The following is an 18,364-nucleotide window of genomic DNA, read 5'->3' as shown; positions in this document are numbered from 1 at the left end:
AATACTGTAACAAAAATAGTATTTACAGAGGAATTTAGAAGAAATTAAAACTTTTAATTCTATTATTGAAGTGAGGATGAAAAAGACAGAGGCAGAAATAAAAGTAATACACTTTCAGAGCACGTTTGCCTGGCTCATGCAGAGCAAGAACAGCTATTTCACTGTATTAACTATTCACATCACAATTTGAAGGAAGAGGTGGGCGAATTTTTGACAGAAAAAGTACCTCAGACTCAGTATCCTGAATACAGCATTTGGGACTGACATTAATTGCTCCTGTGAAGTTCAAACCTACCATTTCTAAATCAGGGATATAATGTGCTCTTCCCTGTGCTCCACTCCAACCCCAGCAGCATCTGAGTGAGCACCAGGATGTCACCACAGCAAAAAACAGGTTCTGGAAAACTGCTACAAACATTTATGACTAGAAATCTCTCGGGTTACTCGCTGGTATTAGACTACATTAACAGGCTCAGAAGGACAGCAGAGATAAGAAAAATGATCTATTTCTATCCCAGCACCGTACAGCAACACTGAAGTTGTGGCTTAATGGATGTTCAGGAGCACATCAAAGCAAACCAGAGGAGATTTTCCTCACTTCCTTCACAGCAGCAAGAAGTGGCTAAAGTAGATAGTCTGAAGTTCCTTCCTGACAGACTTCAGGGAACAGGAATGCAGTGAAAGGCATTTCTTACCCTGATGTCATTTGCAGCTGACAAGCAAAATGGGTATTTTCTGTGGCAGATAAGCCAGAAAAAATGAAAGAAACCCTGCATTACTGTGATGTGGACGGCGGAGATGTTTAAAACAATAACGATTTACCAGGTTCACATAAAAATGCGAAAATGAAAATGACAACTTTATCTCTAGAAGACAGGCCATGGAAGAGTCCATGAGGCAGAATCATTTCTTCAGTGCTGAAGATGAAAGCCAAATGATGAAGTTCCCCAATAAAGTCACATCTCCAACCTGTGCAGAAGCACAAGCTGTTAATTAATTAATGAAAAGCAGAAAACCACTGCATAACCTAATCCAGTACTGTGCAAATATATTTATTACTCCCTCGTCCCTAATAAAATTAAAAGAACGCACTGAGGCTGCAAACTCAATTATTTTGAGGTAGAAAATGCCTTATTAAGGTTGCCTGAGACAACAAGTATTGGCAGAGGAACAAACCAAAAGCCCCTCAGTGAGATTTCAGCACTGATGGCTGATGGTTCACACCAGAGCTTCCTGCTACTACAGCAGCCACTGTCTTGACTTACCTGGAAACCTCTTCAGTGCTGCTGAGTGTGTTTAATTGGTTTTCAAGAGCCTGAGTGCTCAGTGGAAGGTGTGAAGTTATTCTGCAGCCAGGGTGAGCTGCAGCAGGCACTGAACTCTGGCTGAGTGCTGTCTCCGTGCTCCTGGAGGGATGTTTGGGGAAACCAGAGGAGCAGTGGCCACCTGTAGTTGCTCCAACACACAGAGCTGGATCTGTGGCCGCTGTTCCACTGATCTTTAGTTGTTCTAAACAACTTCTCACACTTGTACTTCCCATCAGCAGCTCCCAGCAGCCTGCAAAGGCTCCTTGGTGCGGGGTGAAGGGATTCGGGAGCAGCTCCAGGAGACGCCGTGAGCGGCTCTTTGCAGGATGCTCTCTCTTGTCTGCCCATCACATCGTCACAGCACTTGATCCTGGTGGCATTTCTGAGGCAGGGCAGACCCAAAGGCTGCAGCCAGACAAACTCAAGTCAGAATGAGAACCAGAATGAACCAAGGCCAGTTGCAAAGCAGGGAAGGGCTAACACAAGGGTCACCCAGTAAAACTGTTGTGATACCCCTGAGACCAACACAGACGATCTCACAGCTCCTTCTGATCTCTCATCAGAGACAGACATGAATAACCTCTGGCACAGCTTATTTTCTCCAATCTAAGTACTGTAAGCACTACCTTTCATCCTACCAAAGCGCTTCTCCTGCCAGTGACAAGCCCTGGCTGATCAGCCCAGCCAGGGTGACAAATTCCACCTGCGGCAGTCAAGCCCAAGTTCCATTTGTGCTCTCACACATTCACTTCTGCCCCTCACAGCCTCTCTAAAACCACAACAGCCTTTTCAGGACGTGTGCTAGAGCTTCAGCCTGGTTACAAAACCTCTCTTTCAATATTAATCACTGCTCTGACCCAGATGTAATAGAGAGACATTTAAAACCCAATCAGTATAATCCCCATGCAGATAACAAATCCCATGTTTTGCTTTATGAAGGCAGGCACAATAATCATTACACAATTAAACAAAGGGGTAAAGAGTTGACAAAATTGCATCTGGCCTGGCTCAGACTGAATTGGGATCTGATAGTGTCTGGAGAAAGAGCAGAAGACCTTTGCAAGCATGACTCGGAATAAATTAAATTCATTACACAAAGCAATGATTTGTGCTAAGAACTCACTATCTTGGATCCACTTGGTCACCGTCAACAGCGACAGATCAATGGCACTCAGGGTGTGTGGCACACAAGGACCACGCTGTGCCCATGTGCCTGGCTTTCAGCTGGGAGCCCTTTCCCAGCCTCTCCAGACACTGGGATGTGAGAAACCAATTCTACCCTTGCCAGGGAGTCAGTAAATACTAGAGTCTGGAAGGACGTTTAGGTCCCACAAGTTTAGAAACAAAGCTCCGACCTGCAATCACAAGACAAGTTGCTGTGTTTTTTGGTTTTGGGTTTTTGTTTTTTCTTTGTTTTTTTCCACTAAAGAAAGATTTATTATGAGGAAAAAAGGTTTCTTGAAGAAATAAGATAGTAATTCCACTGAATCCCCATCAGGAAAGATAGGAGAAAAATAAGGGATGGATAAGATGCAATTGGCTTAAAGAGATGTCAAAGTTACTTTTAAATGGAAGCAAAAAAAGAGTTACACAAAAAGATGAAAGAGTAAGTAAGAGCAGCATGTGTTATTAAGAGCTGAAATTACAAAATACTAAGGAGAAGAATGCTACATTTTGCTAGCCAAAGCAGCATAAAAAAATCTTCTGAAAAGAATCTGAAATAAAATCAGGAAGAGAGATGCAGTAAGAAATCAGAGGCTCAAAACCAGCTGAATGCAAAGGAGTGTTAACAACATAAGGAAACGCAAAATACTACTGTTAATATCAGATTATTAAAAATCAAAAGCATCATATCACACACTCATTTGATACCCAGGGAAGCCTCTGTCAAATCACACACAAGAGTTCAGCCAGCATATGAGAAGCTGTGGCAGTGCAGAACCAGCCTCAACACCCAATAAATCACTGGCTCATTTGATTTTTTAACTTAATTAGTGGGTAAAATAGCAATACCTACAGTGGAGGCAATCAATGCAATTCCAAGTCATTAGATGTGACAATGACAGTGAGTTCATCAAGGGAACCTGCACTCAGGGACATGATTCCTGCTGGGGCTGGAATCGATGTCCCCAGGCTCATTTCTGACCATCCTCTCTCAGCCCTCATTCCCAAAACCAGGAATCACTGTAACCACAGTCCACAAAGCACTGGCACTGCAGACATTCCCAGCAAGCTGAGGGGGTGGCTGGGGGTTTTCTGAAATGGTACCACTTGTGAATGACAAATGGCTGTGGACAGAACACTGGTTCACACTAAAGTTGATTGCCACACATCATTAGTATTTAAACCTGGCTTAGCTCGTTTTGGGTAAAGAGGTTTTGATTCAGTTATTTCCATTTCAGAAAACCATCTGTATAACATTTTTGTAAAAAAGCTGTAGAAATAAAAAGTGCTAAGGAAACAACTGAAGGCATTTGAAACACAAGTGGTAAAGAGAGCTTCTACCCAACCAGTGAGTTCATCTTCCCAGTCCATCCCCAAAAGCCAGTCCAAACAGATTATCCAGGAGCACTCTATTTTTTTTTTTTTTTGCTCTTCTTGCAAGCAAGAGAGCAAAAAGAAAACACAGGGATCATCTGAGCACATTAACCTCCCTGGAAGAGAAGGGAATGAGACAAGATCTTTAGAGAATTGCATTCTGTCTGCCTCCGCAGTAACGGCATTACACCTGAATGAAAGCAAAATTATGTGGAAGACTGTTAGTTTACTGAGGGGTCAAAGAGATGACAGCTGTGGCAGGAGGAGGCAAACCTTTAATATGCCATGATGGACCAATGTGCACATCCTTCAGTGGATGAATAAATGTGGCTGAACAAGAGATTACACCTGAGCAAGCAACAGCATAGATTAATAAATTCAGCATCAGACCATTCAACAACAGAGGCTGCAGGAGTGGAAAAAAAAAGCAACTCCGGAGAAATACCTGAGTTCTGCTACTGCATTTATAGAAACAAATACAATCCCAGTGTTGCTGAGGAGAGTTTAATAGATTGAGACATGTATGTAAGGAGAAAACCCCCCAAAACACAGGGGGACCTCAAATCTTTTTGTTGGTATCTGAGCAGAACTGTTACATGACAGACACTCCATGTGCAGACTGATCCCCAGCCTAAGCCAAATTGCTCCTTGCAGGGTGATGTAATCCTCAAAAGTGTATCGTTAACTACGATTTAATAAAAAGTCATGGGCTGAAAAAATACAGTTTCATAAAAAAAAGAGAGAAGACGTCTCGCTGCGCAGGGCTGAGAGAGGCAATAACAGGAAAATAAAATCAGGTACTGCATCTCTTCTCGTAAGTACAGAGAATTTCCTTGGTTATTAAATGAGACTCCCCACAACTCCCAGCCTGTGCTCTCTGTAACTACTCAGTGCCACTCTGTATGAGGAACAAGACATAAATACATAATCAATACAAGAATAGACACAAGCAATGCAGTGTAATAGGAGCAGCTCTCTAAGTTCCATTGCTTCAGTTTTAAGACGCCTACTTTGCTCTGCAATAAACATCAGAAAGCAAAATACGCAGGTTGGCAGCAAACTGGAGCTCTGAAAAAGTGTATTTAAAGTAAGGTGATACCCAGGGAAGACATTTAAATTGTTATTTGCAATCTCTCCATATTTATTGGGCTGCAGCCATGGGTTAATTCAGTCAAAGTTTACTGTGTATTTATAAATCCACAATATCAGAGTAACTCTGTACATCACAAGACACCTGTGCTTGTTACAGAATGACAGGAGCACTTAGGTTGGAAAAGACCTCCAAGATCATAGAGTCCAGCCATTCCCCAGCACTGCTGAGTCCCACTGAACCACATCCCTAAATCCACCACTACATGTCTTTCAGGTGACCTCAAAAGAAAGGACATCTGCTCTGCATTATTCGAAGAACAACACCTTCAATAAGATCATATTGCCTAAAACCATGCCAGGGCACTCTACATCTAAAAAAAAAAAAAAAAAAAAAAAAAAAAAAAAAAAAGAAAAGCAAAACAAACCTACATCTACTACGTGATGAAGTCAAATTCTCTCAGCCACCCAGCCAAGCTTTCCTTTATCTCAAGTCCTCATCAAACGCCTTTTAGCAATGCCCTTTTTTTCTACAGCACAACTTGGTGCTGTAAGACACGTTCCAAATTGGCATTCTAAATCTTTATTTCAGTTTGAGGAGGCTCCACACCCAGTGCCTTTATGAGCCATGAAGGGTGGGGTAGGACACAGCACAGATATGTTTCTGTTGACTGGAACAATTTTCATGTTTGATTTTTTCTTTTATTGAGTTGCAAAACTACAGCTGAAAGATCAAAGCATTCAATTCCTACTGAACATTCCTATTAACTTCAATGGGCTTTAGATCAGGCCCTTAATGGGGTATTAATGTAATGTAAACATTTTTAAGTATTATCTTAATATTATCAGTCGCATGTTAAATGCGCTAACAAGACCCCATTAGGGTAATTCTGACAAACAAATCAAGGCCTGAAATACTTTCCTTAGCAAGGACTTGCTTTGATTTTTCAGTGAATATAAGCTCGGTTTTCCCAAATAATCCATATTCCAGAGTTTTAAGAATAGTCCTGCAACGCAAAAATCCTAAGGAACATCATTACTTTTCTTAAACATAGAAACCAAGCACACACAAGAAAGAATTAAGTATTTTTCGTTTAGAGCTTTACCAGGTGAGGGGAGCTGTGCAGGAAATGCCAAAATTTTTAGTTATTTATAAATACTTTTTACAGAAATGAAGCCAGCACTTCATAAGGCTCTGGTTAAAAATATTTCAGAATTTAGGCATAACACCTAAAAATATAGAAATATAAAATCACACTGGCATCCATTGTGTCCCTTGTACTTCAGAAACGTCTTACATTAATCAAGTCAAATCAACTGAAGTATTTCATATGAAAAAAGACGCAGAGAGATAAAGCAACAGCTGCTTTTTTCAAAATCATTGAATGCCTTGAACCAACCAGCAGCTGCCCCTCACTGAGGGCGTGCAACCTCTTGTATGAACAGGTTTTGTGCTGTGATCCCTGGGATACTGACGGCTCAAGGACCAGGATTCTCCCAGTTCTGCACCATGGACCAACAGGGAGAAGGGCTGGACACAAAGCTGGGAGCCAGCACAGCTCCTGCCCAAAACTCAACCTTCTCCTAAGAGATTCCAAGCTCCGTGAAGAGCAAAATCATGGCAAGGCAAGACTCACCTCAGCTCAAAGCAGCGTTTTTCCCAAGTTATAGAAACCATAATGCTACAGATCATTACATCTGTATTTTTGGATGAGCATGTAGGTTGGCCTAAACTTTTTGGAGGAGTTAAGCTCATGCAGCATCCTAAAACAGCACTTAAGTTTCAGACCTCGTGAAGAAACTACACAGAAAAACTACGACATAAATAGCTTTCGGAGGAAAAAAAAGTATTTTTTTAGCTCTTTATTTCTTGCTTCAAAATATTCTTTCCCTTATATTCTATGCCAGAAAGTCTCTGCTCTCTCCTTGCCACACTCCTCTCCTTCACAAGCTATTCATGCACAAGCTTTGAAAGATAGTAAGAGACAAGCAGATTTACATCAAGAAAATAAAGAGAGATAAGGTTGCTATGGGAATAAGAAGACAAAAACTGTTACTTAATCCAACATAAAAAGGATGGGAACTGGAGAGAGCTCAGATGGAATTGAAACTGTCACCCCAACCAATGAGGTTATGATCTGAAACAACTGCTTTTTCTCCCTCATTTCCTCTCTGCTTTTATGTAATTTCATTTTCTCGTCAGAATCTCTTTACAGAATACAATACTTCATATTAAGATTCAAAAAACTTTAAAAAATGAATTAGAAGTAATATTTTCCAATATGTTGCTCACTACTGTCACTCACTTGGCAAACTCTTGTAAAAGCTGAAATTTGTCCCCTCTGCAGCAATGTAGATGGAGATCTGAAACTGGAAATGAACCTTTAGATTTTCTATATAAATTATGTATAAAAAAATAGATTCAGCCCTGTAATTGTCTTACTTTTAACTACAGTCTATGGCCTACAGTAAAGTTTTACATAGGCTAGTAAGCAAATTCAGGTTTAGGGTTTTTCTACAGCTGCAATCAAAGGCAATTCTTACAAATTCTGCAGGCAGAAGGAACTGTCACACACCCCCTCTCCCCAGAAAGTCCAGGCACCATTACTGTCAGTAGTTTATCTCAGAAAACACTGTCTCTTATCGCTGCCTGCTGGAATCGCTTCCCAGCCAGCACAAAACATCGTGGAAAGGAATGAACCTGTCCTATTTTCAAGTTGTTGATACAGGATAAATGTTTCTTCTCATTTTGAAAAACGTTAGGGAGAATGTCTTTCCTTCCACTCCACACCCCCTGAGCTGCCCTGACTCACTGAATATAGAGCCATATAACCTCCCTACACAGAAAACTTAAAAATGAGAAATAGCATGAAACCTTAAAATTCCCAATTCACAAAGTGTCTACCAGAGGATGATCTCTGGCAATATAAAGACTGGATATGATCTGGAATGAACGAGCTAAAAACTTTTCTTGAACATGCAGCACAGTTTGGAAGAGGAATTCTTATTTGCACCTTATCTCTTCCAAGCTATGCCCATTATCTCCAGTATCAAAATCTGCCATTCAGGTGTTTACCAACAGTGAGATCTTTATGTGCCACCTCTGAGGTACAGCAGAAGCCTTAACCGAATCAAACATCAAACTATCTGAGGATTTTCTTTATTGCTTTCAGAGTCATAAACAGCTGCACAAGGAATCAGGATAAAATGCACACTAATTACCCTTGACTATGCAAATAAAGCTATTTTTAATTCAGGTTTAAACCATTTTCAAGTTCTCATTGCACAACAACTGCCAAAGGCAAGGGAACGCTGTGTTTCCCTTTGCTTCTTGCTGCATGCAGAGCACCTCGAGTTGCACCAAATTATTTTGCAAAGCAGGTGCAAGGTGTGACTTTGCAGCTCACTGGAGGCACAGTCTGTGAGGGTGGAGTGGCAGCTCTGGAGTTGCAAAATCTTCTGCTAATTTCAAACAGGATCCTGACATACTCTGCTGTCTCTGCTGAACAAAAGCGATACTAATTCCTCACACGTTACTTTTTACCAAAATGACACTTCTGAGAGATAGGAACAAACCCTGTTGTGTATTTAGGACAATGTGGCAAGTCTCAGTTTTGGGGCTCTTTTCACCCAGACCCTGGGGATCACACAAAAATTTCCAAAGCGCCATGAGGCTTTTCCCAGGCAATTTAAATGGAAACCTGTGTCATGTGCACAAGCTCACAGCCACCACAATCAAAGCCGGGTCTCCTCAGAACGCCTGGAATTGTGCTGTTCCATGTTTCTGTGTCCCTGCCTGTGACAGGAGATGGGACTAAACGATCTTTAAGGTCTCTTCCAACTCAAATCATTCTCATTTTACACCACAGGGAAACACCCGGTTGGCTTCAGTATGGAATTCCTTGATTTGTATCACTGCACAAGGTCACTCCACACCCCCCCTTCTTCACTAAGGCCTTCTGGTCCCCTACGCTGAGTAAAATACTACAAATACTCGTAGTGGCTGCTTCAAATAAAGTGGTCTCTAGGCTCAAATGTTTCTCCACTCAGTTCCTGAACATCTGACCCCCAACTATGCAGAAATAAAGGACAGCCAAGCACAAACACATTTATGTGCCATCTTCTGCCTTCTACACCAAGGCAGCAAACACTTGCCTAGGAAAAGTTCTGCTTCCCTGCCCAAAGGCCTGGCTTTGAAATGCCTCTGACTTTCTTAAGAGACTCCTAAAAAGTCACCAAGAAAGTCGTAACTCCATGTTCCATCCAAGGAGGAGAAAAACATCATGCTCTGCTAGTCAACTGTATTTTAATATTCTGTTTATAGTTATGGAAATTTGGCTCGTTTTAGCATCAATAAGTTCTGATTGTGCTAATCAGACAAGAATATAAATGAGCTTTTATTCGCTTAGGTTTTCAAACACGTATAGTAAATATGGTTGAGGTTAAGCTTTATACTTTACAATGCTGTGTTATTTTGTTACTGAAAAAACAGGGTGTAAATTGTGTTCTAATCCCTGACAAACACTGATCCCTGAAATCTCACTGCCAATACGTACATCCCGTATTGAAAAAGCTAAAGGCTACTATTAACACATTTGCTGTTACACAAAAAACTGAGAGGTTAATTACAGCACAAACACAGCTTTTATCCAAGGCACTGGCAGCCGCATATTTAAAATCACCAAAAATTAAAAACCTAAAGCATTCATTTTGAACATCATCATTAAAAACAACAACAAAAATCAGAACAGTTTCTACTGAAGAGCTTTTTTTTTTTAAATACAAACTGAATTATTCTCAGTTCTGCTGTTTTCCTGAACATCTGCCAAATTATTCCAGCTTTAGATTTCAACCCAGTGCACCTTCTCTGTTTTTCAGCTGTCAGTCACAGCCTCTTTAATCTGATTTTTTTAACTCCCCAGTGTCCTGAGATTCCCAAGTAAAGGGCTGGAAGGGATGGAAGCCAACGGTCTTGCAACAACTTCCAGGACCTCACTTCTTCTGAAACTTTGACAGTGTTGGCCCACACTAAAGCCCAAAAAACACCTGAGGAGAGGCTCCTGCCCTGTCCTTGTCATGAGGCAGGCAGGCTTCATGCTAAGGGAAATCAGGGAAAGCTGGGTATCTTCAGAAGTCACTTTTTCCAAGGTGTCTGGGACAAAAGGCCAAAGTAACGCAGCCAATAAGTACCCATAAACAAAATACCAAGCAATGATCTATCAACCAAGAAATTCAGCAAACAGAAGCCCTAAGGCACTGGAAGTTATCCCAACTCCTATTAAATAAATATTCAGCTTGTGGATTGGAGTAAGTATTCCAGTAGGGATTACTATCCAATATATCCAAGTCCTACAACCTTTTATAGGAAATATATTGGAATTACTTGCTCTATTGTATTGCACTTTAAACTGCAGTAGGCAGAAGAACAAATGTAAGTAAGTACAAATGTACAGCCTTCATGCTCAGTAACATTTGCAGTAACAAAATTTTATTGCAGATAAACTGCTTGGAAATTCCTTCTTAGTAATTTATGTAAAAATCAGAATTGCCACTAGCCAAAATTTCTCCATTCAAATGCCATCAAACCTGCAATAAGCTTAATTAATGAAGACAAAGGCAGCATTTGTCTTGTTGAAATGAAGCATTAATTGTCTGAAGGTGAGGATTCAGCTTTAAGGTTAGACAGTATCTGCAGCACAAGGGAGCTGCTTTTCAAGAGGAGCTTGAAAGATAAAGCAGAAAGCAAGGAGACTCTTCAAAAGCTATCAAAGGTCTCTCTCCAAAACGAATACGAGTATCACAGCATTTTCTGCACCTATGGAATTAAACACTGTACCTGATAAGAGCATGCACACCATGGACATCCAGACTCCTGGAAATCCATGAACTTGGAGAAAGGCTGGTATGTCAATGAAGGTCTTTTCATGGGCTTTGGACTGCCCCATGTTTATATTTAGCTAACCAGAGAACAGATCCTCATGAAGGAGACTGTTTCCCCCCCCCCCCCCCAATTCCAAGTGAATAGATTAAAACTGTGGTCACCTTCTCACTCATGAGTGCCCAAGGCTGCTGCAGGAGGACTGAAAGAGCTGCAGAGGAAGGCAAGATTTACCCTGGGACACAGCAAGAGGTGAAGCTGGGTCTGCACTAAGCTCCCACCATCTGTCAGCTCTCAGCCCAAACACACCCACAGCAGGACAAATTCCTCCCTTCCTGAGCCTGGACACCGGGCTGTGTCCTGTGAGCTGTGTCCATCCCAGTGGAGTTAGGCTTGGGATTACATCGGGGTTCAGTGCAAAGGGAAATCGAATACGGTGCCCTTCCATATTTACAGCACCCATTTTGCTCCCTCTTACCAGGTCCTGAAGCTCCAGACAGGAATTGCTACTCCAGTTCCCCAAAGGACCAAGTGCCATCAGGGCACTCAGGAGGGGTGAAGGCCCTACAAGAATCAGAAGCTGCCAGAAGTTACATCTGGAATTAATCCATCACTTCACCACAGCTCACAGAGGAGTTCTACCCTTGCACCGCTCCTGTTGTTTTGCATACTTTCCTCATTTTTATCTTTGAAGTTGCTCTTCAGAGTAATTTAAACATAATAATGCTAAAGTGTGTGTTTTGAAATTCCTCTCCTCATAAGGCAGACATTTTGAAACTCCATATATATATATATATATACACACATATATAATGCTCAATAATCACCTTTTTACTCCCCAAGGTAACTGGGCACCAAACACTTCAGAAAAAAAGCAGAAACTCTTAAGACCAGTTTCTCATTTTGTAACTAACTCAACCCAAATTTTCTGCCTATGCCAGGAATCCTGGTAGTGTTGCACAAGCTGTCCCAGCTAAACAATTCTGACAGTCACTATTGGCATAGCTGCACTTGAACATGATGGCTGGACATGTATAATGCACAAAAAGGAGATTACTATTAATATGCAAAAGCATTATGCATCAAGAGCCAGGCTGGCTCAGTCTGAAGGCTGTAACTCTTAATGAAAACTGAATTTGAACAAGAGTAGTAAATGATGCTATTTATTTTTTTCCTACAAATGGACTTTTAACCACACAGACACTCACCAAAGACTAAATCCGAAGAGGATATTTCTGCTTTCCTTGTGGCATGATTTAATCACAACAGCAGAGCAGTAAGAAAACAGGTTTGTTTTCATGCTCTTTGGAAAATAAAGAAAGAATCATGCTTTCCAATTTCATAAGTCTCCTGAACTTGATACTAAAAAAGAGGAGAATTGTGAATCTGATACATGACATTACTGTGCCTGAGGGCTTAACAGTTTATTTCTGTATTAGACTGAGAAAATGAAATGAAAAAATGAAAATGAAAGCAATAAAACCACCTGAATTGACATAAGAAATACATATAATATGATCTAGTTTTAAACTCAAGCGGACTACTGAATAAGGAATTAGAAGAAAAACCTCCCGATTGGCAAATTTTAGCATAAAGTGATAGAACAGGAACCAGGCTTCAATGTCCAACTAGTTTCTGTCTATCACAATGGTGCTTTGGCTGTGTTTTTTGTTTGTGGCTTTGTTGTTTTTTGGTTTTTTTTTTTTTGGCCAAGGCTTGCAATGGCTGGAGGAAAAAAATTTAATAGTTATTTTTGTTTTCCATATTTAAATAAAGTGCAGCAAAGACAGTGCTAGGATACACTGTTTGTGGTGGCAAGGAGTCAGAATTTTAGGACCTGGACATGATGTTTGAAATGTGCCTTTTCATCTCCTGAAGGAGAAAAATTTTATACATTCACACACACAGTCCTCCTTGTTTCAATTCTTTGAACTCTCTCTTTATTCACAGCTTTCCTTCCCCTTCAACCATCCTCCAAAAGTTGTTTTTCCTGTTAATTCTCAGGAGAACCTTTGAAACCACACCTTTCTGGGGAGGAGACAGTGGTTGGTTTTAGCAGCAGCAAACAGCAGAGCATTATGAGCAAGTGAAGAAAGCGGTGCCTGTGCTCGGCAGGGCTGGAGCAGCCCAGGCACTGCACTTTGTGCCAGCTGGGGCTCCCCAGGAGCCTTCTCCTCCTCTCCAGTGGAGCAGGAGAACGAAGCCAAAAATTTCCAAGAGTGGTCAGAAAATGCAGCTGCCTCACAAACAGCAGGGAGGTTTTTACACACTCATCTGATGGGGCTTCACCTCGGTTTTCTCAGATGTTCACTGGATTCATCCTCACACATCCCAGACAGGAATTGCCACCCCCCTTCCCCAAAGGGCCAAGTGCCATCAGGGCACTCAGGAGGGGTGAAGGCCCTACAAGAACCAGAAGCTGCCAGAAGTTACACCTGGAATTAATCCATCACTTCACCACAGCTTAGTTTGGCACCTTCACTGCTGATGTTGTTTTGCATATTTTACTCATTTTTATCTTTGAAGTTGCTCTTCAGAGTAATTTAAACATAATAATGCTAAAGTGTGTGTTTTGAAGTTCCTCTCCTAACAAGGCAGACATTTTGAAACCCCACATATGTATATTTAATGCTCAGTAATCATCTTTTTGCTCTCCAAGGTAAATGGACAAAAAGACCATGGGATCATTAGTCATACATATGTAATCATACCTCAGCAAACAAAAACCCAAGGGCCACTGGTTTTGTTCATTAGATCCCCTCACATTCCCCTCTTTGATGAACTACGAAGATTCACATCAGATAAAGGAAAAGCAATTCAATATAGGACACTGCAATAAGGGGCCTGGTTTGAAATACATTATCTGCAAAGACAGAGAATGTCAGGGTTTATAAGCCAAGATCAGCATCATCTCCTTTTCTGCAGCTATGATGTTATTTCATAACACTGAACTGCAGACAGGTCTTACAAGAACTGTCTTTTTGCTTATAGGCAAAGCACAAGAAAAATGGTTTTCTATGGGGAAGCAGAATACCTGCTGATCTATCTTAATAAGAGGTTAAAATAACATTCTCCAAACGGTTTGACAACTTGTTTTTACATTTACAGCGTGCTCTTACTAAAATCTGTTTTGAAATCAATTCAGCTCCAGGATTCCCCAGTGGATTTTAGCAGCCTGCTGTTCCAAAGGTCCACTAAAGATATTCATGCAATTGAAGCAAACAGGCGATGTTAGCATTGAACACATGCCCAGGCTCCAAATATTAGATTTTTATGTCAGGATTGAGCCCTTCTGCAGAGTGTTGAGGGTCAGGCAGCTGGAAAAGCTCAGCCCCTGCTGTTCAGAAAACTGCATCTGGTTCCAACTCTCTCTCTGCAAGTGCTGACTGGGACTCCACACAGCATCCCCAGTGACAGCAATTCAACCACACTAAATCAGGGCTGTACCTCCATGGTGGGTGCTTCAAGGCTCCTGAGCAGTCCTGCCCCACCACACCAGCTTTTGGAAATAGGAAAGAGAGCTTTTCACTTCACTTCTTGCTGGTCCTCCAATCTACCAACTCCCCATGGCCACTAAACTGACACTTGGCAAGCACCCAGCTGCAGGGAGTGACCTGAAACAGGTGCAAAGAAGGGCTGGCAGGATGGACACAGATTGGTTTAACAATGTCACTTCCCTTTCTTTAAAGTTCTTGACTAAGCCAAAAGCAAATCCCAGCCTTCTGAGTCTCCATTAAAAGCTAAAGCCATCTACCTTGGAGCTGCGTGCAGGATTCCAACCCTCCTGAGGACAGCCAGGACACAAGCACTGGTCATGGGAGGAAGGAGATGGAAGGAGAGGCTGGCACAGCACAGGATCAGGAGGGAATCACAGCCAGGGAACTGCCCAGGGCAGCTGCAGCATTTCCCTCCATCCCCCCCTGCAGTGGAGTTCTTGGAAAGCAAACTCTTCTATCCACAGCAGACCCTGGGGATAAACCATTTGGTTTTCATGCTTCAGCTGAAGCACAGGCACTGCCCTCCTCCCCATTCTGAGGAGGATGCACAGGGTGGATTTGGGCACCACCCTGCTCTTGGCAGGCCTGGCAATGCCAAGGGGCACAGAATTCACCAGAGCCAAGCCCTGAGGACAGGACAGGAGCCTCTCCCCTTCCCTCACACACCTGGCATCACTGGGGATGCTGCAGAACAAGCTGAGCACAGAGATCACCAAGGAAAGGCAGGGACTTGTGCTCCTGTGAGCGAGCACTGAGCTCGATCAGGTGAAGAAAAATGACTCTGCAGAGCTGATGTGGCAGCAGAGAGGAGACCTCAACAGCAGCTCCAAACACTGAGAGCTGTCTGGCACAGCAAGAAAAGCAACCCTCTGCACCAATTCAGCAATGACACAGTGCTGCTCCTCAGGCACAGACCCCATTCTAAAGCAGAGTTTTGAGAAAAGCTGCAGCAATCAGCCTCAGCAAGAATCTGAAGTGTCCAGTTAAAGACAAACACGTATTGCAGCTCTTCAATCAGCACATCTACAGTGCACTGCTACCAAGAGCATCCTTCATGCATTCAAGTATTTTCTGCTTGCTTGGAAGGCACATCCCTGCGTAGCAAAGGTTCTTTTAATTCACTCTCTTCTAATATCTTGCATTATTTAACACATCTATTATATGCTTTGTTTCTAAACTCTACAGAACTTCCGCATTTCAAAGCCTCTGGGTTCTCCTCCTCAAGTGCAGTTGAAATTGTGAATCTGGGAACTTATGCACAGTTCTAAAAGAAGTCAGAGATTATTGTTACCTGCAAGGCAGCCAACAAATGACACCAGGATCAGCTGCTTCCACAGCAGCAGCAGCATCTTCAGTTGCCTGAATTCAGGAGTTCTGGGTGTCTCAGGGGAACGGTGTGTTTAAGTCTTTCAGGTGGCAAGGTTTAACCTGTTAAAAGAACAGACATAAAACTGAATCCCTTGACGGTCCTTAAGAACTGGCTTCCTTGTTAATGTACTTTTAAATAAATACAAAGCTGACAGATCCTTTCATGTTCCTCTTTTTAACAGGACTTAATCCCCAACAGAAGGGTGCACTCATATTTCACATTTTTTCATGTATGTAAGGTGCTGGAAATTTTATTCTCCAGCAGGAGCAGAGCTGACAGGTAAGTTGATTTTGCAGTTCCCACTTCCCACCAAGCTCCAGCACTGATTTATTTGTGAGATACAGTGGATTTAAGGGAAGGGAGTGCATGAGGTGCAGCCATACACAGTTCAGCAGCTGAACACATCTGTGAGGAGCAGCTTGTGCTGCACTTGCCTTGTCCAAACCATGCTGGCAACAACACAAACCAGGAACTGATTTGTACATGTACAAACCATGTACAAACTGATTTGTACATGTACAAGCCATGTACAACCCATCCTTTTTTTGATGCACTTGAGTGTGACGTGCTCACTGATGGCTTTTTTAGTTTTTAATTCCTCTCTGGACTTCTGCACCAGGTGCAATGACAAGCAATAAACCAATTTACTGCCACTTCTACCTTTGTCACTGGCCAGGTGATAAACCCTGTGCCAAGGCCTACTAACTTGGGTATGAGATTATTTTAGTCGTATTTTTTCCCTAAAGAAGCTTCACAATATTTTTTCTTTAGCTGTAGGACAACTGTGGCCTTCATATTTTCCAGATGCCACTTCCACAGCATCCTCTTTCTTCAGAGGAAGAGGAGATAAGCAGGACACAGCTCAGACTAAATGATTCCCTCTGGAATAAGCCTACAGATCAGTGCACAGCAACATTAAGGTCAAGAAAGCAGCTATTCATTCTGAGGAGCCAAATCTGAGCTGTCTGAACTTGATGTTTCCATGTGAACTGCCTTTTTTTTTTTTTTTTTTAAACATTAGAATTAAGGGTTTAATATTGCTGTAGATCAAGTGTTTGAATTTCCAGCTAAGCTCCCCAGAAAACGAATTCAAACAGAGTGTGTCTCTGATACATCCCCAGCCTGTCATTTGTTAGGAGAATTTACTCTCCTCCAAAACACATCACCACCCTTTGCCACAAGAAGATTATTTTTTCCTCATCCTGCTATCCCTGGCTCACGTGGGACCCACTGTCACATCCACACAGTGCTGGCAGTGGCATCCTCTCCCTCGTAACATTGAGGTTCCTGCTTTCCCATTTTTCCCACGTGCTTCTAAACCAGAAAATAAGCAAATCCAACCCCTCACATCTCTATCAAGTAATAGCTATTGATCCCCCAGCAGGAACCTGCTGCCAGCAAAGCTGGCACAGAGGAAGGCTCACTGCAGGGATACAGCAATTCTCAGGCACCTAAAATGGGAAGGGGAATATCCCACCCCAGGGCACAACAGTTTTAGGAGCCTCACCCAGTTCTCACAGATCTCAGATCGAAAAATGTTCGTGATATGCAACTAAAATGTTACTGGCTTCCAAAAGGAGCGATGGAAGTACAAGAAATTCTGTTAATTTTGCATGTTAAAAACCCCAAAACAGTGCTTTGGCAACAGTGTAATTCTTCACAGAATCACAGAATATCCTGAGTCGGAATGGACCCACAAAGATCGTAAATCCAACCCTTAGCCCTGCGCAGGACACCCCGAGGGTCACACCCCGTGCCGGAGAGCATTGTCCGAACTTTTCCTTGAGCCAGAAAAAAAAAGTCAAGTCTCACCAAGTCGGGGAGGAACCTGTTCTGCAGCAGATCTCCAGTTCTAGAGAACTTTAATTTTCTCATTTTCTGTTTAGTTTTTGGTTTTGCTTTTTTTCCCTTGGCAAAGCAAACCCAAAGAAACCCAAAACCAGCAGAACCAAACCAAACCAACAAAAAAAAAAACCAAACAAAAAAACACAAAAAAGGCAAACCAAAACAACCAAAAATAAACCAAACAACAAAAAAACTTCTTGTTGAAGCTGAAAACTTGGGAGTTGGCCATTCCTCTCCCTGTGTTTCCAAGGGGCACCTGCACAGCCTTCCCAAAGAAAGGCTACCCACAGACAGCCAGAGGCAGGTCTCAGACACTCCAACTTGGGGCTGCAGAGCTGAATCCTGCTGGAGCACCACCATCACCATCCCAGCCCATGGAATCCAGGGATCCCACAGCTGCAGCGTTTGCCCAGAGCAGCCAGAAGGGCAGGAAGGGAAGAGGGGAGGAGGTGAAGCAGGAATACCAAACTAGGTCACTTTTGTGTGTCAGCTTTCTTGCAGTCTTGCAAGGGGAAAAAAAAAAAAAAATATGGAGAAGCTAAATTAATTTGGTTTTGTTCTCTAAGTGCTCTGGGCAAAGCAGAACATAACAGATCCATTTCAGGCCAGACAAAAACTACTTTGGTAGAAGCTAAAAAAAAAAAAAAAAAAAGAACAGGAAAGCTTTGTGAGTATAAAATCATAAAAATACATCCCCAACCTCTGGCTGCATTGTATCTTAATAAATTTTAATACCTAAAGAGAAAACAGTAGCCACCAGCTAACCTTGTAAGATTTAAATTACTTTAAACACTTCATTTTCCCTGCGTTCTGTGAGGTTTTGCTACCCTAGGATCTATTC

At 42.1% G+C, this 18,364-nt stretch overlaps 1 protein-coding gene across 3 annotated transcripts in view; it reads right to left on the bottom strand.

Moving 5' to 3' along the window:
- Positions 1–18,364, bottom strand: part of LOC121657753 (contactin-3-like) — a 96,519-nt gene that overhangs the window by 56,090 nt on the left and 22,065 nt on the right. For all 3 annotated transcript variants that reach the window (XM_042013818.1, XM_042013807.1, XM_042013824.1), the window contains one exon: positions 15,601–15,737. In XM_042013818.1, coding sequence (XP_041869752.1) covers positions 15,601–15,658 — 58 coding nt within the window. In that variant the 5' untranslated portion in view covers positions 15,659–15,737. The remainder of the gene's footprint in view (positions 1–15,600; positions 15,738–18,364) is intronic.

Source organism: Corvus kubaryi, unplaced genomic scaffold (assembly GCF_017639235.1).
Source record: "Corvus kubaryi isolate FWS band 111438036 unplaced genomic scaffold, C.kubaryi_AGA036_p1.0 136, whole genome shotgun sequence".
NCBI lineage: Eukaryota > Metazoa > Chordata > Aves > Passeriformes > Corvidae > Corvus > Corvus kubaryi.
The sequence above is the reverse complement of the archived record's forward strand: the minus strand, read 5'-3'. Positions and strand labels throughout refer to the sequence as shown.